The sequence below is a fragment of the Micropterus dolomieu genome, linkage group LG05 (assembly GCF_021292245.1).
Source record: "Micropterus dolomieu isolate WLL.071019.BEF.003 ecotype Adirondacks linkage group LG05, ASM2129224v1, whole genome shotgun sequence".
Lineage (NCBI taxonomy): Eukaryota > Metazoa > Chordata > Actinopteri > Centrarchiformes > Centrarchidae > Micropterus > Micropterus dolomieu.
In genome coordinates this window covers 21,073,359-21,093,180 of record NC_060154.1, presented here as the reverse complement: position 1 = coordinate 21,093,180, position 19,822 = coordinate 21,073,359, and the positions used below count along the sequence as shown (strand labels likewise).

At 40.5% G+C, this 19,822-nt stretch overlaps 1 protein-coding gene across 4 annotated transcripts in view; it reads right to left on the bottom strand.

Annotated features, from left to right (window-relative positions):
* ssbp4 (single stranded DNA binding protein 4) overlaps window positions 1-19,822 on the bottom strand; it is a 105,104-nt gene that overhangs the window by 84,310 nt on the left and 972 nt on the right. For 3 of the 4 annotated variants that reach the window (XM_046048564.1, XM_046048567.1, XM_046048565.1), the window contains exons 2-3: window positions 9,540-9,612; window positions 4,242-4,303 (exon numbers count right to left, since the gene is read on the bottom strand). In XM_046048564.1, the coding sequence (XP_045904520.1) occupies window positions 4,242-4,303; window positions 9,540-9,612 (135 nt within the window). Of the gene's footprint in view, window positions 1-4,241; window positions 4,304-9,539; window positions 9,613-10,666; window positions 10,775-19,822 lie in introns of those variants that run through there. The other variant, XM_046048566.1, reaches the window with a different exon arrangement.

Sequence of the window (19,822 nt, the reverse complement as noted above, 5' to 3'; positions counted from 1 at the left end):
AGAAGTGTTTCGCTGCTCTGATCATCCTCCCTGGTTGCAGACCTACAGCAGCTTCCAGCTTGTGTATGCAGCTCAAAGCCAGATGGTGCTTCTTGTCACCCTGGAAGTTTACCTCTAAAATCTAATCTGTAATCTTGACCTGAGACATTTAGTGCCCTCAGTAAAATAATCCTCTGGAACCCTCTGACTCTGTATCAATATCAATTTTATTTATTTAGCACACTTAAAACAACCAAGGTTGACCAAGGTGCTTCACAGGTTAAAATAAAACAATAAGACAGTACTTACACAGTAAAAATACAGCAATAAAACATTATAACATACAGTATAGGATATATAGTGATATTAAAATCGCCAGGAATAATGACTGACCTAACTCGAAGGAAATGCCAAAGTAAAGAGATGTGTTTTTAACAATGATTTAAAACGTTTGAGAGTTGGGGCAGTTCTGATATAGACTCGCAGGTTGTTCCACAGGTTAGGGGCAGCTACACTAAAGGCTCGATCGCCTCTGCTTCTGGGTCCATCCAGGAGGAGGAGATTGGCGGATCTCAGCGCTCTAGCTGGAGTATGAACATGAAAAATCTCTGTTAAGTACAATGGAGCCAATCCATTAAGGCATTTAAAAGTTAAAAGTAACACTTTAAAATCAATCCTGTAGTGAACAGGAAGCCAGTGGAGGGAGCGCAACACAGGTGTGATGTGGTCCCTCTTCTTCTTTCCTGTCAGGAGGCGGGCAGCAGCATTTTGGACTAACTGCAGGCGCTGAATAGATGACTAGATGTCTAAGCCCACATATAAGGAGTTGCAATAGTCAAGGCGGGAATTATGAAGGCATTAATCACACTCTCCAAATCTTTAGGAGGGAGATAGGCCTTTACCTTGGCTATAGTTCTCAATTGGGAAAAGCAGGATCTAACAGTGGCGGATATCTGTTTATCAAATTTAAACGCACAATCCAACACAACACCAAGACTCCTCACAGTTGAGCGGCTGTTTGAAGCTAAAGGGCCGAGAGAATCTACATCAAGCAGTTCAGGATGTCCAAACACTATGAGTTGTCTCCGTTTAGGTTGAGGAAGTTTAGGTTCATCCACGTTTTGATGTCCTTCATACAGTCAAGCAGGGGCTGCAGTAGCATCATTTGTGACTTTAACCTGGCTGAGACACGTAGTGCACTTAATAAGTACATTTTATTAGCAACCTATGTGGTAAAATCACAGTTAACGTGAATTATGGTTGCACCTTGCTAACCAAGCACATCCGGGGCCTGGTTGCAAAAAAATCAAGATGGCGTTAACTGAAATGCCAAACTCGAGACTTCAAAACCGCTGTCCACAAACCAATGGGTGACATTGCAGTGACTATGTCCACTTCCACGTCTATGGTTTAGGTTCAATTTGATTAGTTTTAGGCAACAAATGAAATGGTTTAGGAAAACATCATGGTTTGGGTTAAAATAACTACATTACTTTCTAATTAATTAACTTACGCAAGTTACATAATGTTATGTAACTTAAGCAGCTTCTGTAAACTCGAAAATCTTTTTGTTTCACACGGGAAACAATCACCAGTGTCCTGGGTGAAAGTCCAGTTTCTGGCACCCCCATTTTCTGTTTTTTATATGCTACACTTACCTTCAGTATTCCCAAATGGCACTGCAGGGTTTCCCCCAGTGCCTTCCCACTGCGTTACATACTGATACCAAGGGCTCTTGACCATGTATCCAAATGTGATGACTTGAGAAGTCAGGGAAGTGAGAGCAGGTTGGTTTAGCTGCTTAGCGTACAAAGCGTACGTAGCGTAGAAAGCTAGTTACATGTTTGTTTGTTTTTTTGGGGTTTAAAAAAAAGCAAAAAAAGACACCGCGCTGCAAACTCATTGCATACATCTCTGCAATCACAGTAGAATAGAAAAAAATGCAACGCAATGTCTGCAGCATTGTATTGAATATTGTTGAAGTGGAAACGCTCTGATGTACATGTGACAGTAAATACACACCAACCGCCGCACCAGCAGGGGGGATAGTCCCGCACTGAAGATTCATCTCATTTCCACAGATGATGATTTCATTAGAGTGGTCACTGGTGGGGAATTTTGTGTGAAATCATTTTGGAGCACAGGAACTGACAAATCACACACAGCAAAAAATCTTATACTGAATGAGGCCCATCATCATATGATCCAGTTCTACTCCACATCCTCAGCACCAACTCTTCTTCACAGCCCATTTTTAAAAATAGAAGGACATGGTAATAAGCTTTATGCAAATAATAATAAATATAAGAAAAAGTGTTTCCAATTCTAAACAACAATAATCTGAATATAGTCTATATTTGCCGAAATCAATGTAATTGCTGCTGAGAAAGTTGCTCCATGTGGTGAAGATGGCTTCACGAAGGGCATCCACGGTCTGGAACTGACGTCCGTTTTTGTAAACTTCCCTTGCCATCCATCCCCAAATGTTCTCAATGGGATTTAGATCAGGAAAACACGCAGGATGGTCGAAAAGAGCAACGTTATTCTCCTTCGTCAGGCGGGCAATTGGCGGGCAATTGAATTGCAGCGTTGTCCTGTTGAAAGACCCAGTCATTACCGCACAGACGGGGGCCCTCAGTCAAGAGGGATGCCCGCTGCAACATGTCCACATAGCCAGTCGCTGTTTGACGCCCATGGACAACTTAAGCTCCATTTTCCCACTGAAGGAAAAAGCACCCCAAATCATGATGGAGCCTCCTCCACTGTGCCGCGTAGAAAACATCTCTGGTGGGATCTCCTTGACATGCCAGTAACGTTGGAAGCCATCAGGACCGTCCAGGTTAAATTGTTTCTCGTCATAAAATAAAATTTTCTTCCACCTTTCAACGTCCCATGTTTGGTGCTCCCTTGCAAATTCCAAACGGGCAAGTTTGTGGCGTGGGAGGAGACGTGGCCTTTGAAGACGTTTTTTGTTCTTGAAGCCCTTCTCTCGCAGAAGACGTCTTATGGTTATTGGGCTACAGTCAGCATCAGTAAGTGCCTTAATTTGGGTCGAGGATCGACCTGTGTCTTCACGGACAACCTGTCGGATCCTGCGGCTCAGTGCAGGTGAAATTTTTTTGGGTCTACCACTTGACTTTTTTGTCCCATAACTCTCAGGATCTTTTAAGAAATGTAAAATGACTGTCTTACTGCGTCCAACCTTGGCAGCGATGGCGCGTTGCGAGAGGCCTTGCTTGTGCAGCTCAACAATCCTGCCACGTTCAACGAGAGAAAGCCTTTTTGCCTTTGCCATCAGGAGATCATGACAGTGTGACTGCCTGAAGATCAATGACACAAAAGCCATATTTTGGTGCAGATTTTACCTTTTTATGCCTATGGTCTCAAACTTTTGATCAGCTGATGAACAGCCTGTTTGAGTTTAAATGCAGTTTTCAATAAATTGCCTACTCTCTATTTTTGGTCTCTTGCTCCTGTTTCTTCTTTTGGCATTTTGAAGCAGTACTTACAACCCGGTTATGATCCACCAACGCGAAATGCGAGTACTTGCAATGTTTCCCCCGGTCGTAAGATTTTGTTCAAGAGTGTGACTTACATTTTCTGGGGATATCAATATTTGCGATGTCCATCACACGCATAAATCAGCTTAAAAATCACAGGAAAAATATTTTCCCTGTGACTGCTGAATTTGCGCGAGAAACATATCAGAGAGTTTTCTCAGTATCAAAGTAATCTAGTGATAGTTACACTGCAAACACAAACTGCTAACAGCTAATTCAGCATACATTTACTGATGCCAATTTGCCAAAATGTAAACTAATATAGGGCAATGCCCAAATTGTAGAACACAGCATAACTCACTGAATCCATGGCGCCATTATACTTCCTGTTTACATCCCAAAAGCACTGTGGGATCAGTAGTTGCAAAACTTCAGCGTCAAACTTTGAAAACCACCGCTATAGGCTCCTCTCACTGATTTGGAGAGTGCATACTTCAACGTGAAGTTTAAAAAAACAAAACAGTCCAGCTTAAATGACAGAGCAAGGCAAGTAAGCTCAGTTGTCAATCAGAGGGTTTCCCGTAGTACAGCACTTAAACATATGTGAGATGATGCACTTAGCATTCCCTACAATTACTGCCCCTCGCCACCCCTGCACATTCTTTCAGACCATGAAGAGTACTTCTACAGTATGAATGTGAGCTGTTGTGTGTGTGTGTGGTCAAGAGAGAGAAAAGGGTGAGATGATCAAGGTATACATACCACCACCATGAGTGTAAAAATCCTGGAGGTTCCCCAAGTGTGATGTTCTTCTCCCATCGGATCTGAGAGCAAGAGAGAAGTGTAAGAGAGGAATGAGAAGACAGAGGAGGGGAAATGAAAAATTTGACACTCCAGCATGTTTTATGCATAATGTAATCATTTTGCTCAACTGTCCTTCCAACTTCAGACAGACGGGAGCGATAGTCGGACAGAAAAATAGGCCAACGGGCAGCTCAGTAAAGTGCAGTGCAGTGCGGAGTTTGTGGATAAGAAACTGTTACTGTCTTGAAGCAGCGGCCCTCTCCACTGCCCTCACACACCAGCAGAGCTCCTGCCTGTATCTGGACACCAAGATAAGATACAGGGAGAGATAACAGACCCGCTGCCTGCTTCACACACTCCTACTGACATAACTCTGCACACACAGACACACACGTTCGCTGCATACACACATAATTCACCAGAGTCTGTGAGGACAGCATGACAGCAGCAAGATTAGTCTATTTCTTCTATACAGTATGTATAATATAAAAAAACATATCCAAGCCTCAGATTTCCATTTGAGTGTCTATTCGATAGATTTCCCAGAGCAGTTCATGGTGATGTGATGTGCCATATGTGGGTTGGGCCTGTTGATTTAATGCTGCTAAAGAGCTGAGTGGTGCACTGTGCGGGAGAGCATAGAGAGGCAAAGTCCTCTCGGGGACAGAAGTGAATTGTGTGTATACTATAAATGTGTGTGTGTGTGTGTGTGTGTGTGTGTGTGTGTGTGTGTGTGTGTGTGTGTGTGTGTGTTCCTCACTGAAGAGTAACAGAGGCTAATTGAGGCAGGAGAGTCCAGGTGAATGCGCTCTCATTAGATGGCACTGAGCAGATGTATGCTTGTGTGTGTGTGTGTGTGTGTGTGTGTGTGTGTGTGTGTACCTTCAGTCTACCTGCGAGGATAGAAGTCCCTTATCTATTGAAATATTCCTGTGTGTTTTTCTGTGTGTGTATGAGAAAGAGACTGTGAGGTACATAGGCGCCGAGATTGAGAGATCTTACCGCATTGCAAAGAAAACATCTTCACCCCTTAAACAACACATTTAGTGGATTTAGAAAAAAAAAAAACCCTAATAAATAAATCGCAAGAAAACTAAGCAACATATTCACCGATTTGTTTTTAAATAAATACGCTTTAAATATACAAAACGGAGTCAAATAGGGACATGCTGCAAATTGTACAAAACAATAAGAGTTTGTGGGATGCACTTAGAATGACATCCTAAAGTTGATAATTTGTCAAATGACAATAAAAACAGTGTTTATTTTAGTTTGATTCATTATTCAGACATTATTGAAGGTACTGGCTTTTCACCTACAGTAACGCTAGCCTTCTCTTTTCTAGTGTTTATGAGTTTTTAGTGGAAATGAAACAATCTTAATTCGTTAAGTTATCGATTGGTCGATGGACAGAAAATGAACTGTTTTTACAATCAAGTAAAAATGCCAAACACTCCATGTTTTCAGCTTTTCTTTGTCATTTATATTACAAAACTGCATCTCTGTGGGTTTTAGACTGCTGGTGCAAGAAAAAAAAAATACATCTCCATACATATTCCTTCTGAATAATTCTCCTTGGGTTATGAGAAACTATAACGGCCATTTCTTTTACTATTTTCTGATATCATTCTAATAAAGTTACTTGGCAGATTAATCAATAATGACAATAATTGTTAGTCGCAGTCCTAGTTCACTTACTAGCTTTCCCCAGACCAGGGCCAGTATTTATCAAGCTTCTCAAAGTGCCATTTTAGTGCAATTTAGTGCTTAAGTGCTGAGAATTCATGAAATTTACTCCTACTTTTAAACTTAAGAATAAAAGCAAGTTATCAAATTTCTTAAAGCTAAGAATCACTCTTACTCTTACTCTCCCAGTTATTTAAGACAGCTCCAGAGGTCTCTCAAGTGGTTAGGAGTTGCCAGTAGGGCTTGTGATGGCACTGTGGAGACAGAGACATGCGGAGAGGAGAGGAAGAATTCTGACGACGCGCAGTTAATAAGACGGGGTCGGACAGCGCAGGCATAAACTTTGTCAGCGACTTGGTGAGGGACATCATCTCATCACTGACTTTACGCAGTAATGTCTTTTCAGCTAAACTGAAGGTTGTGCTGACACTTTGTTTCTTTACCACAGGACAAACGCAGCAATGCTGATGATTTTGGCCGTCACAAACATCAATAAGCCGAACAGTCATGGAAACAATTATAGCACTTAGGCTAAAGCTCCACACAATGTCACGTGTTTCATCGACTTCCCAACAACACCCCTGTAATCCGACAGAAGCAAACACAGTTCACGCAAGTAGCCGGCTTCACAGGAGTAGTAGGCGCATTGATGGCGGTCATATAAAGATAAACTTTTTTGATCTTTCATTTATTAATGTGTAGGCCTATGTCATAATTTATTATCTGAATTTATCTGAGAATATTCTTAAAGAAGGTGATTGGTCAGTGATTGGTCAGTGATTGGTCCTTGGCTACATTGTCGTCCGAAATCCTGTTTGCGGCACAGCAAAGTGTCGTAAATCAGCACTAAGACTGACACTTAAGATTTAGTCCCACACTTCACTCAAATTAGGACTATGATGCTTGATAACTAACTTTTAGGCACAGCTATTTTTTTTTTACCCTTAAGTCAGTTCTTAGCAGTGTTCTTATGAGTAATTCTGAGAAGCTTGATAAATACGGGCCCAGATCTTTAACTGCATCTCCTAATTTTGAACTACAGTTTACAAAGTCAAGAATGGACTTTGACGCTTAGTTCTGTTGCGTGCGATTCGCAGCATGTCTGTATGTGCAGTGCATTTTTTATGTCCCTTCTGTTTTCATGAATGTGTTCCTCAATTTGTTTGTGTTGTCAAAACGGTGAAGATATTTTCTTCATCTGCTTGTGTTTAAGCTGCAGTCCACTGAGCGCTCTCCTGCCTCGGTGGAGAAACAAGCAGGAGAACAAGGGGGAAACAAGGAGGCACTAAACAGTGAGGAGAGTAAGAAGGAGGACATAGAGAGGAACAGAAAGAAAAAAGGCAGCTCATCAAAGTAAGAAACACAGGGAAAATCAAAGCAAGGGGTGGGTGATCAGGTTTTGTGTGCTTCAAGAAAGATCTGGAGAATGTTAATAAGTGCTAACATGGTAATTGAATATTGAGTGATGCAGACGAGTCTAACAAATCAAGTCTATTGGCAACTTTTCTTCATTTACTCGTTAGAATTCCCACAACACTACTGCTAGAGGTATACGAAGGGGAAAATGTCAAAGGTGAAGCCGCTGTGCTTGCTAGGCTATGTACTCATTTCTGTGAGTCTAATCCAAATACACTGACTCTGACCATATAAGACAACTTAATACAAACAATGCTGCGGTTGAAATAAACAAAATCATTAAGCAATATACTGTTGCAGGCGCAAAATTTGAGACAACTGGCGTCAAATTGACTTAGCAGTCTTAGCATGCATGCCTTGTGGACATGGATTGTTTGTGTGTGTCTGCGTGTATGTTGTTTTAATCCCTGTCTGTGCAGATGTTGTTTTAATTCCTGTTTGAGGCCGTGTAAGTGTGCGTGGGTCTGTGTGTGTCTGCCTCCGGTTGTCTGAGACCCAGAACTTCACCCTTTTCCAGCAGCTCACCAATAACACTCCCCACGAGGGCTCTGCAATGAGCAAGGCTCTCTGCAGCCCGACCACTTAATCCTCTGTGCTGCTCCCACCATCCTTGCTTCATATTTTAGAAGTCTGCTCGTGGTTGTTGGCAGCTGGGCCAGCCTCCAGCAGCCCTGCCCGCCCTGCTGCCCGCCTGCTTGCACGCTATTAGCAAAGGCAACCGATTTCTGTCTGATTGATACATCTTTGTCCCAGCAACGGTGATTTGGGGCAGGTATCTGCTCCTTTTAAGGTATTTTCCACTACGTTTGCATTTGATGTTTTTTACTCTAAACATCTGAAACCTTTTCAACACAACTGGAAGAGATATACTGCTTTTTAACTATTGACTATAATGAGGGCATTATCATCTGATAGTGACAGTTGCAGAAGCTCTATCAACATTACTCCATTAAAGTAATAGTTCTATCCATCCATCCTCAACCGCTTATCCTGCGTACAGGGTGGTGGGGGGGGTTGGAGCCACGACCTTCTTGCTGCGAGGCGACAGTGCTAACCACCGGGCCACTCAAAGTAACAGTTTGACATTTAAAAAAAACTTATTTGCTTTCTTACTGAGAGTTATATGAGAAAATTGATAACTCAAGTGTGTACTGTAAATATGAAGCTACAGCTGGTGAAGACGAAAACTCAAGGAAGTTACTGTGACCAACCAAGAAATAGTCCAGTACATCAACCCCATAAAACCACAACTTATTGTTTTATACTTCAGTTTTAGTACAGATTAAACAAATATCTTACTTCATCAAAGCCTGTTGCTAGCACTCCAACAGATGGACATTTGAACTGCTTGTTGAATCTGTGTAGCTCACAAGACTCTCACTTCTGGTTGTGCAGCATGCATGAGCTTATGCATGCACAACAGTATCTCTACGTGACTCTACATTAAGCTCACCTTATGAAATGATAGATAAATGATGTCAGTATTAAAAGTTGAATGATGTGGACCTGCCTTTGCTTGCCATCAAAGCCCTCTCAGTGTTGGGGAGTGTATTAAGTGAAGCTGAATAAAGCAAGTGGGCTGGAGAGGTGTTGTACAGGAGACGACCTGGACATGGGACCATTAGCAGGAAGGATGTCTAATAAGGAAGACAATGCAACACACTAGAGACCTTACCTCTTCAATAGTTCAGGGGCCTAAAATGAGACTAATACAAGCCTAGCAGACCTGGGACAAATGCTTTCCAATGTAAAAGGTACACTCGATTTAACTGGCTTTGCTTCTTAAATGTCATAGCAGAAAGCGAGCAACAACACATGTTCACAATATGTCAAACTGCTCTAATTATAGAGTCTTTATGATTACAAATTAGAGCTAATAATGAAGGGCGGGTAATCATATTAAGTAGCCCAACCGATACCATGTTTACATTGTCCCAAATTAATAAACAGTCAGAAACCCCCCACAAATCTTGGCTCATTAACGTAGTAATATTGTCACAGCTTTCAATGTCCAGAGCTTTAAGTAAGATTGCTCAACAGCTGCTTGAACCCAGAACAACTAATAATGTGAATTCCATCCCTGGTCATACAATAGAGGGGGAATCACACAGTCAGCCTTAAGGCACAGGAAGTCAAACTGAAAGAACATCTTACCTCTGACAGGAAGGTCTGTGCTGATTTCTGTGCGCCGACGTGCAGCAAGTACTCGTACACATATAAAGCTAACCTGGAAAACAGAAAGAGAGAGAGAGAGACAAATATGTCATTGTTGATACCACATCTTTTGCAGTCCATTTGCTCCTTAAACCTCCTCATTTCACTCTCAAACAGCATTCATTTGAATGATTATTTCAAAATTAAAAAATAAGCTCTTCATCCCTAGCTGTTTCATTGCAAGTAGCCAGTCAGCTTAAACCCAACAAATGTGCACAATTGGCAGAAAATCATCACTGTGTCATTTTAGATGAAGCTTGGATAAACAAGATTTTACAGTATGAAGATCATATACACTGTGGAGGGCCTGTAAATGTGTGATGTAAAGCTCTGCAGCTCTGAGCTAAAGAGCCTCTGTGGCACGCAGCCATATCCCTGTGGTTTCAGGAACTCTGCTGTTGAGGCACAGAGGCTGAAAACAAAACAGCTTAGACACAGAGAGAAACATGGACAGAGGAGACGAAAAATGTCTCTAGACGTGGCTGAAGTTGGACTTTCAGATGTCGCCACGCTGTTGGATTCCTGTTATTTGTAGGTGTCACACATATGAGGATGTCAATCTATGCATCAGATATAAGGGTGGAAAATTGGCTAAACAATAGATTGTAATTAATTTTTGATGATGAAAGATTCCTAAACAGACTCACAGAAACATAGCCCTCAAATTATTATGACTATCAAGTTGTTACAGAACTTATAACATAACCAGCAGACACAAAGCAACACTGGAGTTAAATCGTGCATCCTGACATGTGTAAAGTCAAGAACTCACATTTTAGCTCTGGTTTGGTCCATTAAACTCAAATACAGTTCAAATTAGGAGTGTGCGATATGTATCGTCTACTATAACATCTTAACTGTTGTTTTAACGATGTGTGAGCAGACATAATCGAATAAGCTACGTCACTCACTTTGTAAAGAAACTTTCAGACACACCTTGTCAAAAAAACATTCATGGCTGAAGTTAAAAATGAGTGAACAAACGGCGCCAGGAGGTAAAACACTGATACCACCAGCCTCACAATCTAAGTCGTTTGGATAGCTAGCTGTGGATCAATATCACTCACATGGAGGTGGTTTGGCTTTAAAAAGATGGATGTTGCTTAAAACACGTCAATCTGCAAATCTTTGTCGGAAATCTGTTACTGTTAAAGACCACAAACTTACTACCAGACAGAATTTCAAGAGTATGAAAAGCTTCGGGAGTCAGCTGTCCACAACTGACCTAAACCAGCCAAGGTACCAGCACAAAAACAAACTCCAGGTCAAACACCGCTACAATGACTACAAAGATATTACAGCTATGACAGAACTCAAGGCTAATATATCTGTCATCTGTCACTGAAATGCTTGAGTCATACTTGCACTGAGGATTTTCTTGTTTTTACTTGAATGCTCAATAAAATAAATAAGACCTGTTTCCATTAATGTCATTAGTAAGCAACAATTAATATCCTATTAACTACAGCAAGCTAGTACAATTTTAGACTTTTACTAACACATTTTTTGAATGATGCAAAATGTGGTCCAATTATCGTTATCGACAAAATCCCTTAAAATATCAAAAATAAACATTTTTGTCAATATCACACAGCCCTAGTTCAAATATAGGGGCAATAGTGAGAACTGTTGGGCATCAACAAGATGCTATAACAACCGCAAGAACTGCTACAAGTAGCAAAGGGCCGGAGTTTGGTGTTGACTCTCAGTTGGTTTGGTTCCACAAACAAGCCTTTCACATCACAAGGAGCCATTTGATTTAGTGTTAACAGCAAAAACACGTCTTCATCAACTTTTAAATATTTTTGCACTAAACAATATACTTTGCATCTTCATATTTAACCTTTCTTCCTAAAACGGCTTTCTTTCTAATGTCTATAGTGTCACAGCACAGCCTCTATTTCACACACAAGGTGAAAACTGTAGTTGAAAGAAGAAATATGGTGAATGTACTCTATTGGCAGGCTGAACATTTTAGTCAACGGGAGAACAAAAAATACTTATCTATAATAACAATACTACTAATTTCTACTATTACTAGTAGTTTCTTACTATTATATAATTTTTAACAAGTCATGCAAAAGTTTTCCACTGCTCAAAATTGTGACCAAGAATTAAACACATTTTTACTTCCTCTATGAACAGAGAGGCATTCAGTTGATGTGCAATGTTGATCCAAAGAGTAAAATTAATGTTTTCATATAGCAAGTAAAAGTCTAGTTGCCTAGCAACAAGATGAAAAGACTCCAGGAAGTCACTGCTTCCAGCAAAGAAATAGTCCAACATAAAACCCCTCGTAAAAGCACAATATGTCATTTTTACCCTTAGGTTTTTATATGAATAGCACACATAATATAATGTGTTAATTAGTGAGCTTGAGAGGTGCTAGGTACATTTTGTTCTCTCTTCAGACATCTTCAGACAGAGTCAGGCTAGCAGTTTCCCTATGTTTTCAGTCTTTATGCTAAGCTAAGCTAACTGTCTCCTGGCTGTATTGATCTTCTCATCTGACTCTCAGCAAGACAGCAAATCAGCACATTTCCCAAATGTTGAAAAAAGTCTATTAACTACTTAAATTCAAAGTCTGACTGAAAAAAGGGCTGTTTTAAACTGATGAAGCAAAAAGGGAAGAAAGTCCACAAAAGACTGCTCTGAAACTGATCCATTAAAATCAAACCATCTCCATATCACTTCAGAGTGTGATATTTTGGAGGGACTTGATCATTGCTCTCTTTCTCTCAACAGCTGACTCATCCTTGCTACTTGTAATTATTCATTGCCAGACTCAAAACTCAACTGAGGAAAAACTTAATCACAACATCAATTTTGTCTTCTTCTCTATCTGCAACAAAGTCATCATGAGGATCTCAGATATTCTCATTGGACTACACATGAACCTGCAGAAAGACGCACACGGACCTCTCACTCTGACCAGATCGGGACAAAAACAACCTTTGCCCTCTTGACAGCACAAAGAAGCAACACAATGTTTTGGACATGACATCCGGCAATCGTCTGTATGCAATTGTTTCCAGGTCTGAAAAAGAGTAGAGGGGAGCTGCTGTGCTTTTGTGTACAATGAGCAACTTTTTTCAGGCTGACCAAATGCGTCAAGGCCAAAGCAGACACAGAGTTATGATGTGTGCATTGATGCTGGATGATAGTGAATGAATCAATAATGAGCCAGGCCAGAGTTGGACAACCTGACTCTTTATCTTCTCAAAGATATCACTGAATTTCACTGCAATGTCTTGACAACCATCTGCTAAAAGAAAATTATCTACTGCAGCTGGTCCAAACCAGTTTCAACTAGCATTAGACACTAGATGCTATCGCCTCTTCTATTTCTCACTCTTACATCAGATACAACTGTATCAACACCCATTTCAGATACGTAGTGTAAACACACCATAAAAAAAAAGGATTTATAGTTCAACAGAGTTTTTCATTAGAGTGTGTGAATGTGTTTGTTGAGTGGATGTGCTGAAGGAGGGGTGGTCAGTGTTTCTGTAACGAGGCGTCACTACTAAAGGCCTGCTCACAGATTGCGTGTGCAGAAAATGACCGTGAGAAGCAAGCGTCACAAGAAGAAGCAAACTGCTTGTTATAAATGTTTAATATTGATCTCAAATGGAGTGACTGCCCAGGTACTGTTAAGTGAAACTGATCCATGTTGTGTTTAGGAACAAGTATATCATGTTTAATTACGTGTTGTCTGACCAAAAAAAAAAAAACTAAGTTGCAATTTATACATGTATATCAATTTAGCAAATAACATATAAACACACATCATGCTTTTAAAAATAATGGCAGTATAACAAAAATTTCTATGTAAAAAAAAATTGGCAGTAAAATATAATGCACTAATGCACTTTAGTTTCCTAAGTAGATACCTGTAAGTCATTGGTAAAAGAAGAGCACTGTCCATTTCTGCCATATCTATATTCATTTTAACTGTGTTTTCAGGGAGAGCAAGAGGAACCCCATGGAGGCTTTTTCAACATACGCGACTGGTAAATGCATTATCCATATGTGCTTAATACATTCATGGTATATGGCCCCAAAAACCTCTAGCAGTAAGGCACAGTAAGTCTACGTATATCTCACTGCTGCTTATATACCTTAAATGCTGTGAGCGCATGGTAATAAATAAAGCAAACGCAGATGAGTGTCTCAACATTTTCATCAGGTCCTCTCTTCTCTCAGCCGGATAGTCAGAGATTAAATGCACCTTAGTAAGTAAAACAAACTGAAATGGTTTCCTTGATTTTATGGGTATTTTGTGATTGTGATTCTTTGGTCATTCACTGTAATGCTGGCGAAACCATCCATCCTCATTTTTGCTCCAACAGTCAGGGTATATTTAAGTTTCCCGGGTTCTGGGTAAAGTGAGGGGGTCCGTTGGGCTAAAATGTAAAAATTAGGCCGTCTTTGCGCTGTGAAATACCCAGCGGCAGACGTCAGCTCCTATGCACCCCGTCTGCACTGTACAAGATCGAACAGAGATTCCCATGAGCACTGCTGCAATGAAATTTTCATGGCAGAGCCTGGTGTGATCTGAGGGGCTCTATGCCCTGGCGATGGGCACCTGCTCTGGCTGCAATGCATTATTTAAAAACATTCATTCAATCCAGGCTTCGGGGGACACCTTTTGTTACTCTGTCAGAAGCAGTAAGTGTAACTCGGCTGAGGAGGAAACTTTTTTTGCAAGCTGATGGAGAAGAGCCCGAGGAAGGCCAGGCAGATAAAGGAGACATGGGGATTGTACTGTACAGGAGAGCTGTGTCAGAGGGAAACTGAAGGTCAGGGCCTCAACTTTTTCCTCTGTGGATACTGTAAGCCTGAATTCCTTCCCTGTGAACCCTGCACCAGTTACATATGTCACTCAGGAATAAAAGATGAGATGCTTACAAAGACAAACCACAACCACGCAATCCACTCCACTTCTTGCATTTCCTCTGCTACACATTTGACTCTCTCCTACCTCGGCTGAAGTCGCCTAGACGAAATATAATTGAGAAATTAAGCAAGTTGATGCCGATGACATGATGAGAAGCAGGAGATCCATCTGAGTGGGAGGAAGAGCATTTGACCTGCGCTTTGACTGCTGACTGGATATGAAGGTTCATGAGAGTTAACACTATCTCTCACGCTCCCCCATCTTAAGATCATTTGTAACTGTTTTTCCACCATATACTAACTTGGTGGGACTGTAGTGGAGGCAAAAACAAATCTACTGCACAATTTCGGATCTTCTTTCCTTCCCTGGCCCTAACCTCATGCGGCCTAACTAGTACTTTGCTCCATGTCCAAACATCAAGGAGACTTCTCCCACTGCCACGTCCCCAGGTAACACACCTGACATTTAGCCCCAGGCTGCCCCATCCAGCCTTCCCTTTCCTTCGCTCGCCTCAAGAGACAAGGGCATCTCAGCTGAGTTTAGCCAGCTAAAGCACAGACAGTTAGCAAATTAACTTTCATGTCTTCGTTTCAATAATTCAGCAGCGGGAGCAGGGGCAGGGAGAGGTAAAGTATGCAGAGAGGAAGTGATGGAGGAGGATAAGGAAGAGCCCGTTGCTGTGTCTACTTTCATTTACATTCTATGTCTTTCAGAAAAGAATAAAAATGTTTAGCATTCATAATTTATATATTCAGTGGTGAACTGAGTGTAACACAAGTGTAACAGGATAAAAACACAAAATATTATTTCCTAAATATTAAATATTTATATCATCATATAAAAGCAGTATAGATCTGACACCACTGGTGAACGGGTGTGAATGTAGAGATGTTTCACTTAAAAGGTGAATGAGAGTGGATGCCTGTTTGAGACACCTGTGATCTTGCGAAGCTGTTTCACTAAAGCTTATTCCCACTGCACACACTGTTTATATTTGCTTGGCTTTGTTATGGCAGTTCCTTTGTCAAAACAAATCAGTGTCAACAGGCATGTAAACACGCATGGCTTTAGCCATGGGTTAATCCACACACTGTCACACACACACGTGCGCACACAAGCTTCTACGCTCACACAAACACACACACACACACACATTTACTCCTCTCCCTTTCTACCAGCAGCAAGCTTGACTCTGTGACGTTACCTGTCAACAGACTCACCTGTAAATGCCCTCTGACCTCAGAGTCTAACTGTCTGATAACTTGTTCATTTTCATTGTTTGATTTTCACTCATAAAAACACCTTCTCCACGAAACAGGCAGAGGAGAGAGATTTATAATGATTGGTGATAAGAGATTATATTGACATAGCTGACAGTTCTGTTATCACCAGAGCCTCCTCCCACAGCAGGTAATGAGGACAATAACATGTAACTTACAAGAAATAATCCAAACTTTAGAAAGAATCATTTGTTTTCTATGTTAAGACTTCATATGAACCTGTTCTCTGTTCAGAGAGATGCTCTGTATGCTGATAAAAGACATTCACACTTCTCTTCTGTGTGCTCTGTTGCCAAACTGGTTAACAACTTCAGGCACGTAGCCTCAATATTTATACTGTATCCTTTATTTCAAGTGAGAAAACTAACAAATTTGTGCGGATGCACCCAAAGCAGCTGACGAAAAGCTGCATTAATTGACTGTTGACATATCTGAATGAAAGCACAGTCAGCCAAAGGGTGCCGAGGGTAAATCAAGGGTTTCTTTACTTTTAGTGCAGTGTTTCTGCCTATGTTAGTGCGCAGCTCTTTATGCTTCATTCAAAAGGCTAAAATGCAGATGGCAGAGCCATCTGTGTAGAATCAAAACCATGCATTCAGACCTGAAGATCCCCATTAAACTGCATGCAAATACGTGGGAGGAGCCAGAGGAGGAGTAGAGGATGTAAAGAACCCCATGTTCAAAACAAACTGATTAACTTGAAGTTGAAGTCCTTTTCCAAAACAAATTCAGTAACACTTGAAATCGCACAAATATGTCTGTAAACAAACCCAGAGGATTAGAAAACAAATGCAGGGAGCTGAATTCTTTTGGTAACTAAGAACGTGCTTTTAAAAATGAGATGTTTGATCAAGCTATTAAATATTTTTGTGAATGGCACCTTTAATTAAGATGCCGGATTCATCAGTGCGTATTTCAAAGAGGTTCCAGTTACTAAATAATAAGGTGACATTAATATTGAAGCTGCTGTATTACCCCCTGATAAAATTTAATTCAATAAAACACTAGAGAAAAAAAAGTGTGGAGAGTAATTAATTTCTTTGGTCGCAAGGGCACCAATTCTTCCTTGATTTATATTATTATTATTATTATTAACATGTTTCCTTCATACAAAATGTCTAAAATTAAATGTCTGGCCTTGGCTGTGTGGAGGAATCCACATAGGTGTGAAAAGTACATGTTTGTTTTATGTTGTACTTCTGAACAAACAGGTTGGATTCGAGCCTTCATTTCAAGGCTTTAAAGGAAATAAAAACACTGTACACACACACACACACACACACACACACACACATACACAGAGCGTTTTGCACAGGGTCACAAACACAATTAAGTGCATACTTGAGCTTGTAAATTGGAACACTGAAGAGTGTATATATATATATACATACACACACACACACACACACACACATACACATACATACATACACACACGCACACACACACACACACACTCTCTTCAGGTGGCTGACAACAGAAGCGTTTTGCAATATATATGTGAGCATTTGCTTTTTCTTCTTAAATTTTTTTAGGTGTCAAAGCCTACCACTGCACATCTGTACACACCAGGTTACACGCAGCAACTGTACCAAACTGACAACTCCTAACTGAAGTCAACAGATCATCATTACCAGCGGCAATATGAGAGTACTGCAATACCAGAAGCTAATAAAAACCCTCCAGCACCTGAAACACTGACAGCGTTGCGGCACATTCAGTAAGTTAGGAGCCTTCATCACAGCTTCTTTAGATGCTGTGATGAATGCTCCTAGTTAAAAGATTTAAAAGATGATAATGAAGATACTGTCTCTTTTGGCTGAGTGAGGTTGATCCGCTGTTGCAGCTGAGCGTCACTCAAAATGACACCAGATTGCTAACAAAACCTATTAAATATGGTGTTAAAAAATAAACTGTATACTAAGATACTGTATGTGAATTATTTTAGGAATGTAATGGCGCAACATTCCCCAAGAATACTCACAGCAGCAAAAGTTACTGCAGGAGCTACACAAGGAAGCAGCTCATATAACAATCAAAATGCACTCATCAATACACATTCCTCTCTTCTTCCTTGGAGCACCAATTGGTTCGGTGTAACCTACACCCTTGTATTGTCTCATTGCTCTCAACTATACAAGGAAAACACTTCGCTCTGTAGACAAATCACATTTTTCTCCGGTCTCTTAGACTCTACTAGCAGTCTCTACTTTTCCTTCAACAAGTTCTGTGCATCTAATCTAACTGCAACACGGTGTGGCCGAGTCTAAATCAAAAGAATAATAACCTTAAACAGACACACAGTCACAAATTACTGAAATAAACGTATTCTGTGGAACAAAGCGAGACAAACGCCTAATATATTTGATAAAAGCAGATATACAGTGGTCAGTGTTTTTAATTATCTTTTGTCAAACAGCTGACCAAAACTGACTCTAACCTTACTTTGTGAAACCAAGAGAGCGAGATTAATTACATAATAAATGTATAGTTTATTGAATTGAGTAAATAACATGATGATCAATGCTCTAAGCAAAAGCTGCAGCTGTGATACTGTTAGTATGACTTCAGTCTGCTTTAATCCGATACAAGTCCATCCGGGAGCCCTCTTTTTAGTATCTGAATATGTAAAGAGCCGTATGAATATGTAAATATGAATATGAGCTAATTCAGTGATGCATTGAGGCAGCTGTTGTGAGCTCCACATTTACAAGGAAACATGTGTTGGCCCTGCAGGCAGGTTAGGGTGACAAGACAGGTGAGAGGAGAGGGCAAGCGTCATCCATTATGTCTGGACAGTACCTATAGGCCTGTGACATCAGGCAACACACACACTCAGGAACTAAACTAAATTTGTACATAGGTTTAAAAAGTATGAAATTTGCTGGGGAGTTTTTGATATATGAAATTATTCTAAACAAACACACAGATAAGCAAGTTCAAGGACTTTGTTATTCACGAGCAGCCTTAACACAGAAGCATTCACCATTTCCAGTTCTCAAAAGACTTTCTTATGATATAAATTATTAATCCTCCTCCTACACTATCATTTGAAATACATGCTGCCTCTGCACTGATTTCACTCCCAATAACACATGGAACATAATCCACAGTCCCTGAACAAGCAAGTGCAACTAAAAACTGTCCAGAAAACATTCAGCATTTAGATAATCTGTTGCTTTCAATTTATTGTAAATAAAGTAATAAAGCCATGGCGCACAAACAGGTGTATAAGCAGCCTAACGTCTGCTGATGGCTCCAATGCAATATTAAAGCATCATATGTTGGTTCAAAGGTCACTCTGCCTGCTGTTCATAATACCACATGGGACTGGTTCCATTTAGGATTCACTCCTCCACCTCAGCACAGACACAAACACACACGGAGCTGCTCAATTCTCCAATAATCTGATGTGAATTCAGAGTGAAATTAAACGCTCATGGCGCTCGAAGTGTACAAAGTAGTATTCGAGGAAGCTTACACTAAGCACATAAGCGAGCCCCATCTCTAGAAAGCTTTATCAATTGAATATGACATGGCAATGCATCAAAAAATACAAGAGAGTCTCTAAAGAAATTTAGTTTCTATTACAGATGTATGAGGTGCTGTGTAGCAGCACAGCCTCTCAGGACTTGACAGTGTTTTTAAATTACAATTGCATCTCAGCAGGGATCCCTACTGGCTCCTCTAACCTCGGACTGTTTAGTGCTTAAAAATAGCTAATGGTGATAAAAGACTACACTGATCTAAAGTGCTGGGGATGCAAAGGAGGACCAAATCTTTGAATGGCCCCCATACAGAAATACTCCATGCAGTATCCGAATAAAGAGCAGGCATGAGGAGCAGTGCAGACTTCGGTCTGCAAGGGGTATTTAAAAGTTGCATTGGCTTTTTAAAATGGCTTTATATTCAAAAGCACGAATGCATGCACTGACATGTGCTTTCAAGTGGAAATTAAACACAAGAGCCTAGCAAAAAGCATGTTGCAATTGTATCGTATTTAAAAACACACAAGTGATTTTTTTTTGGGGGGGGGGGGGGGG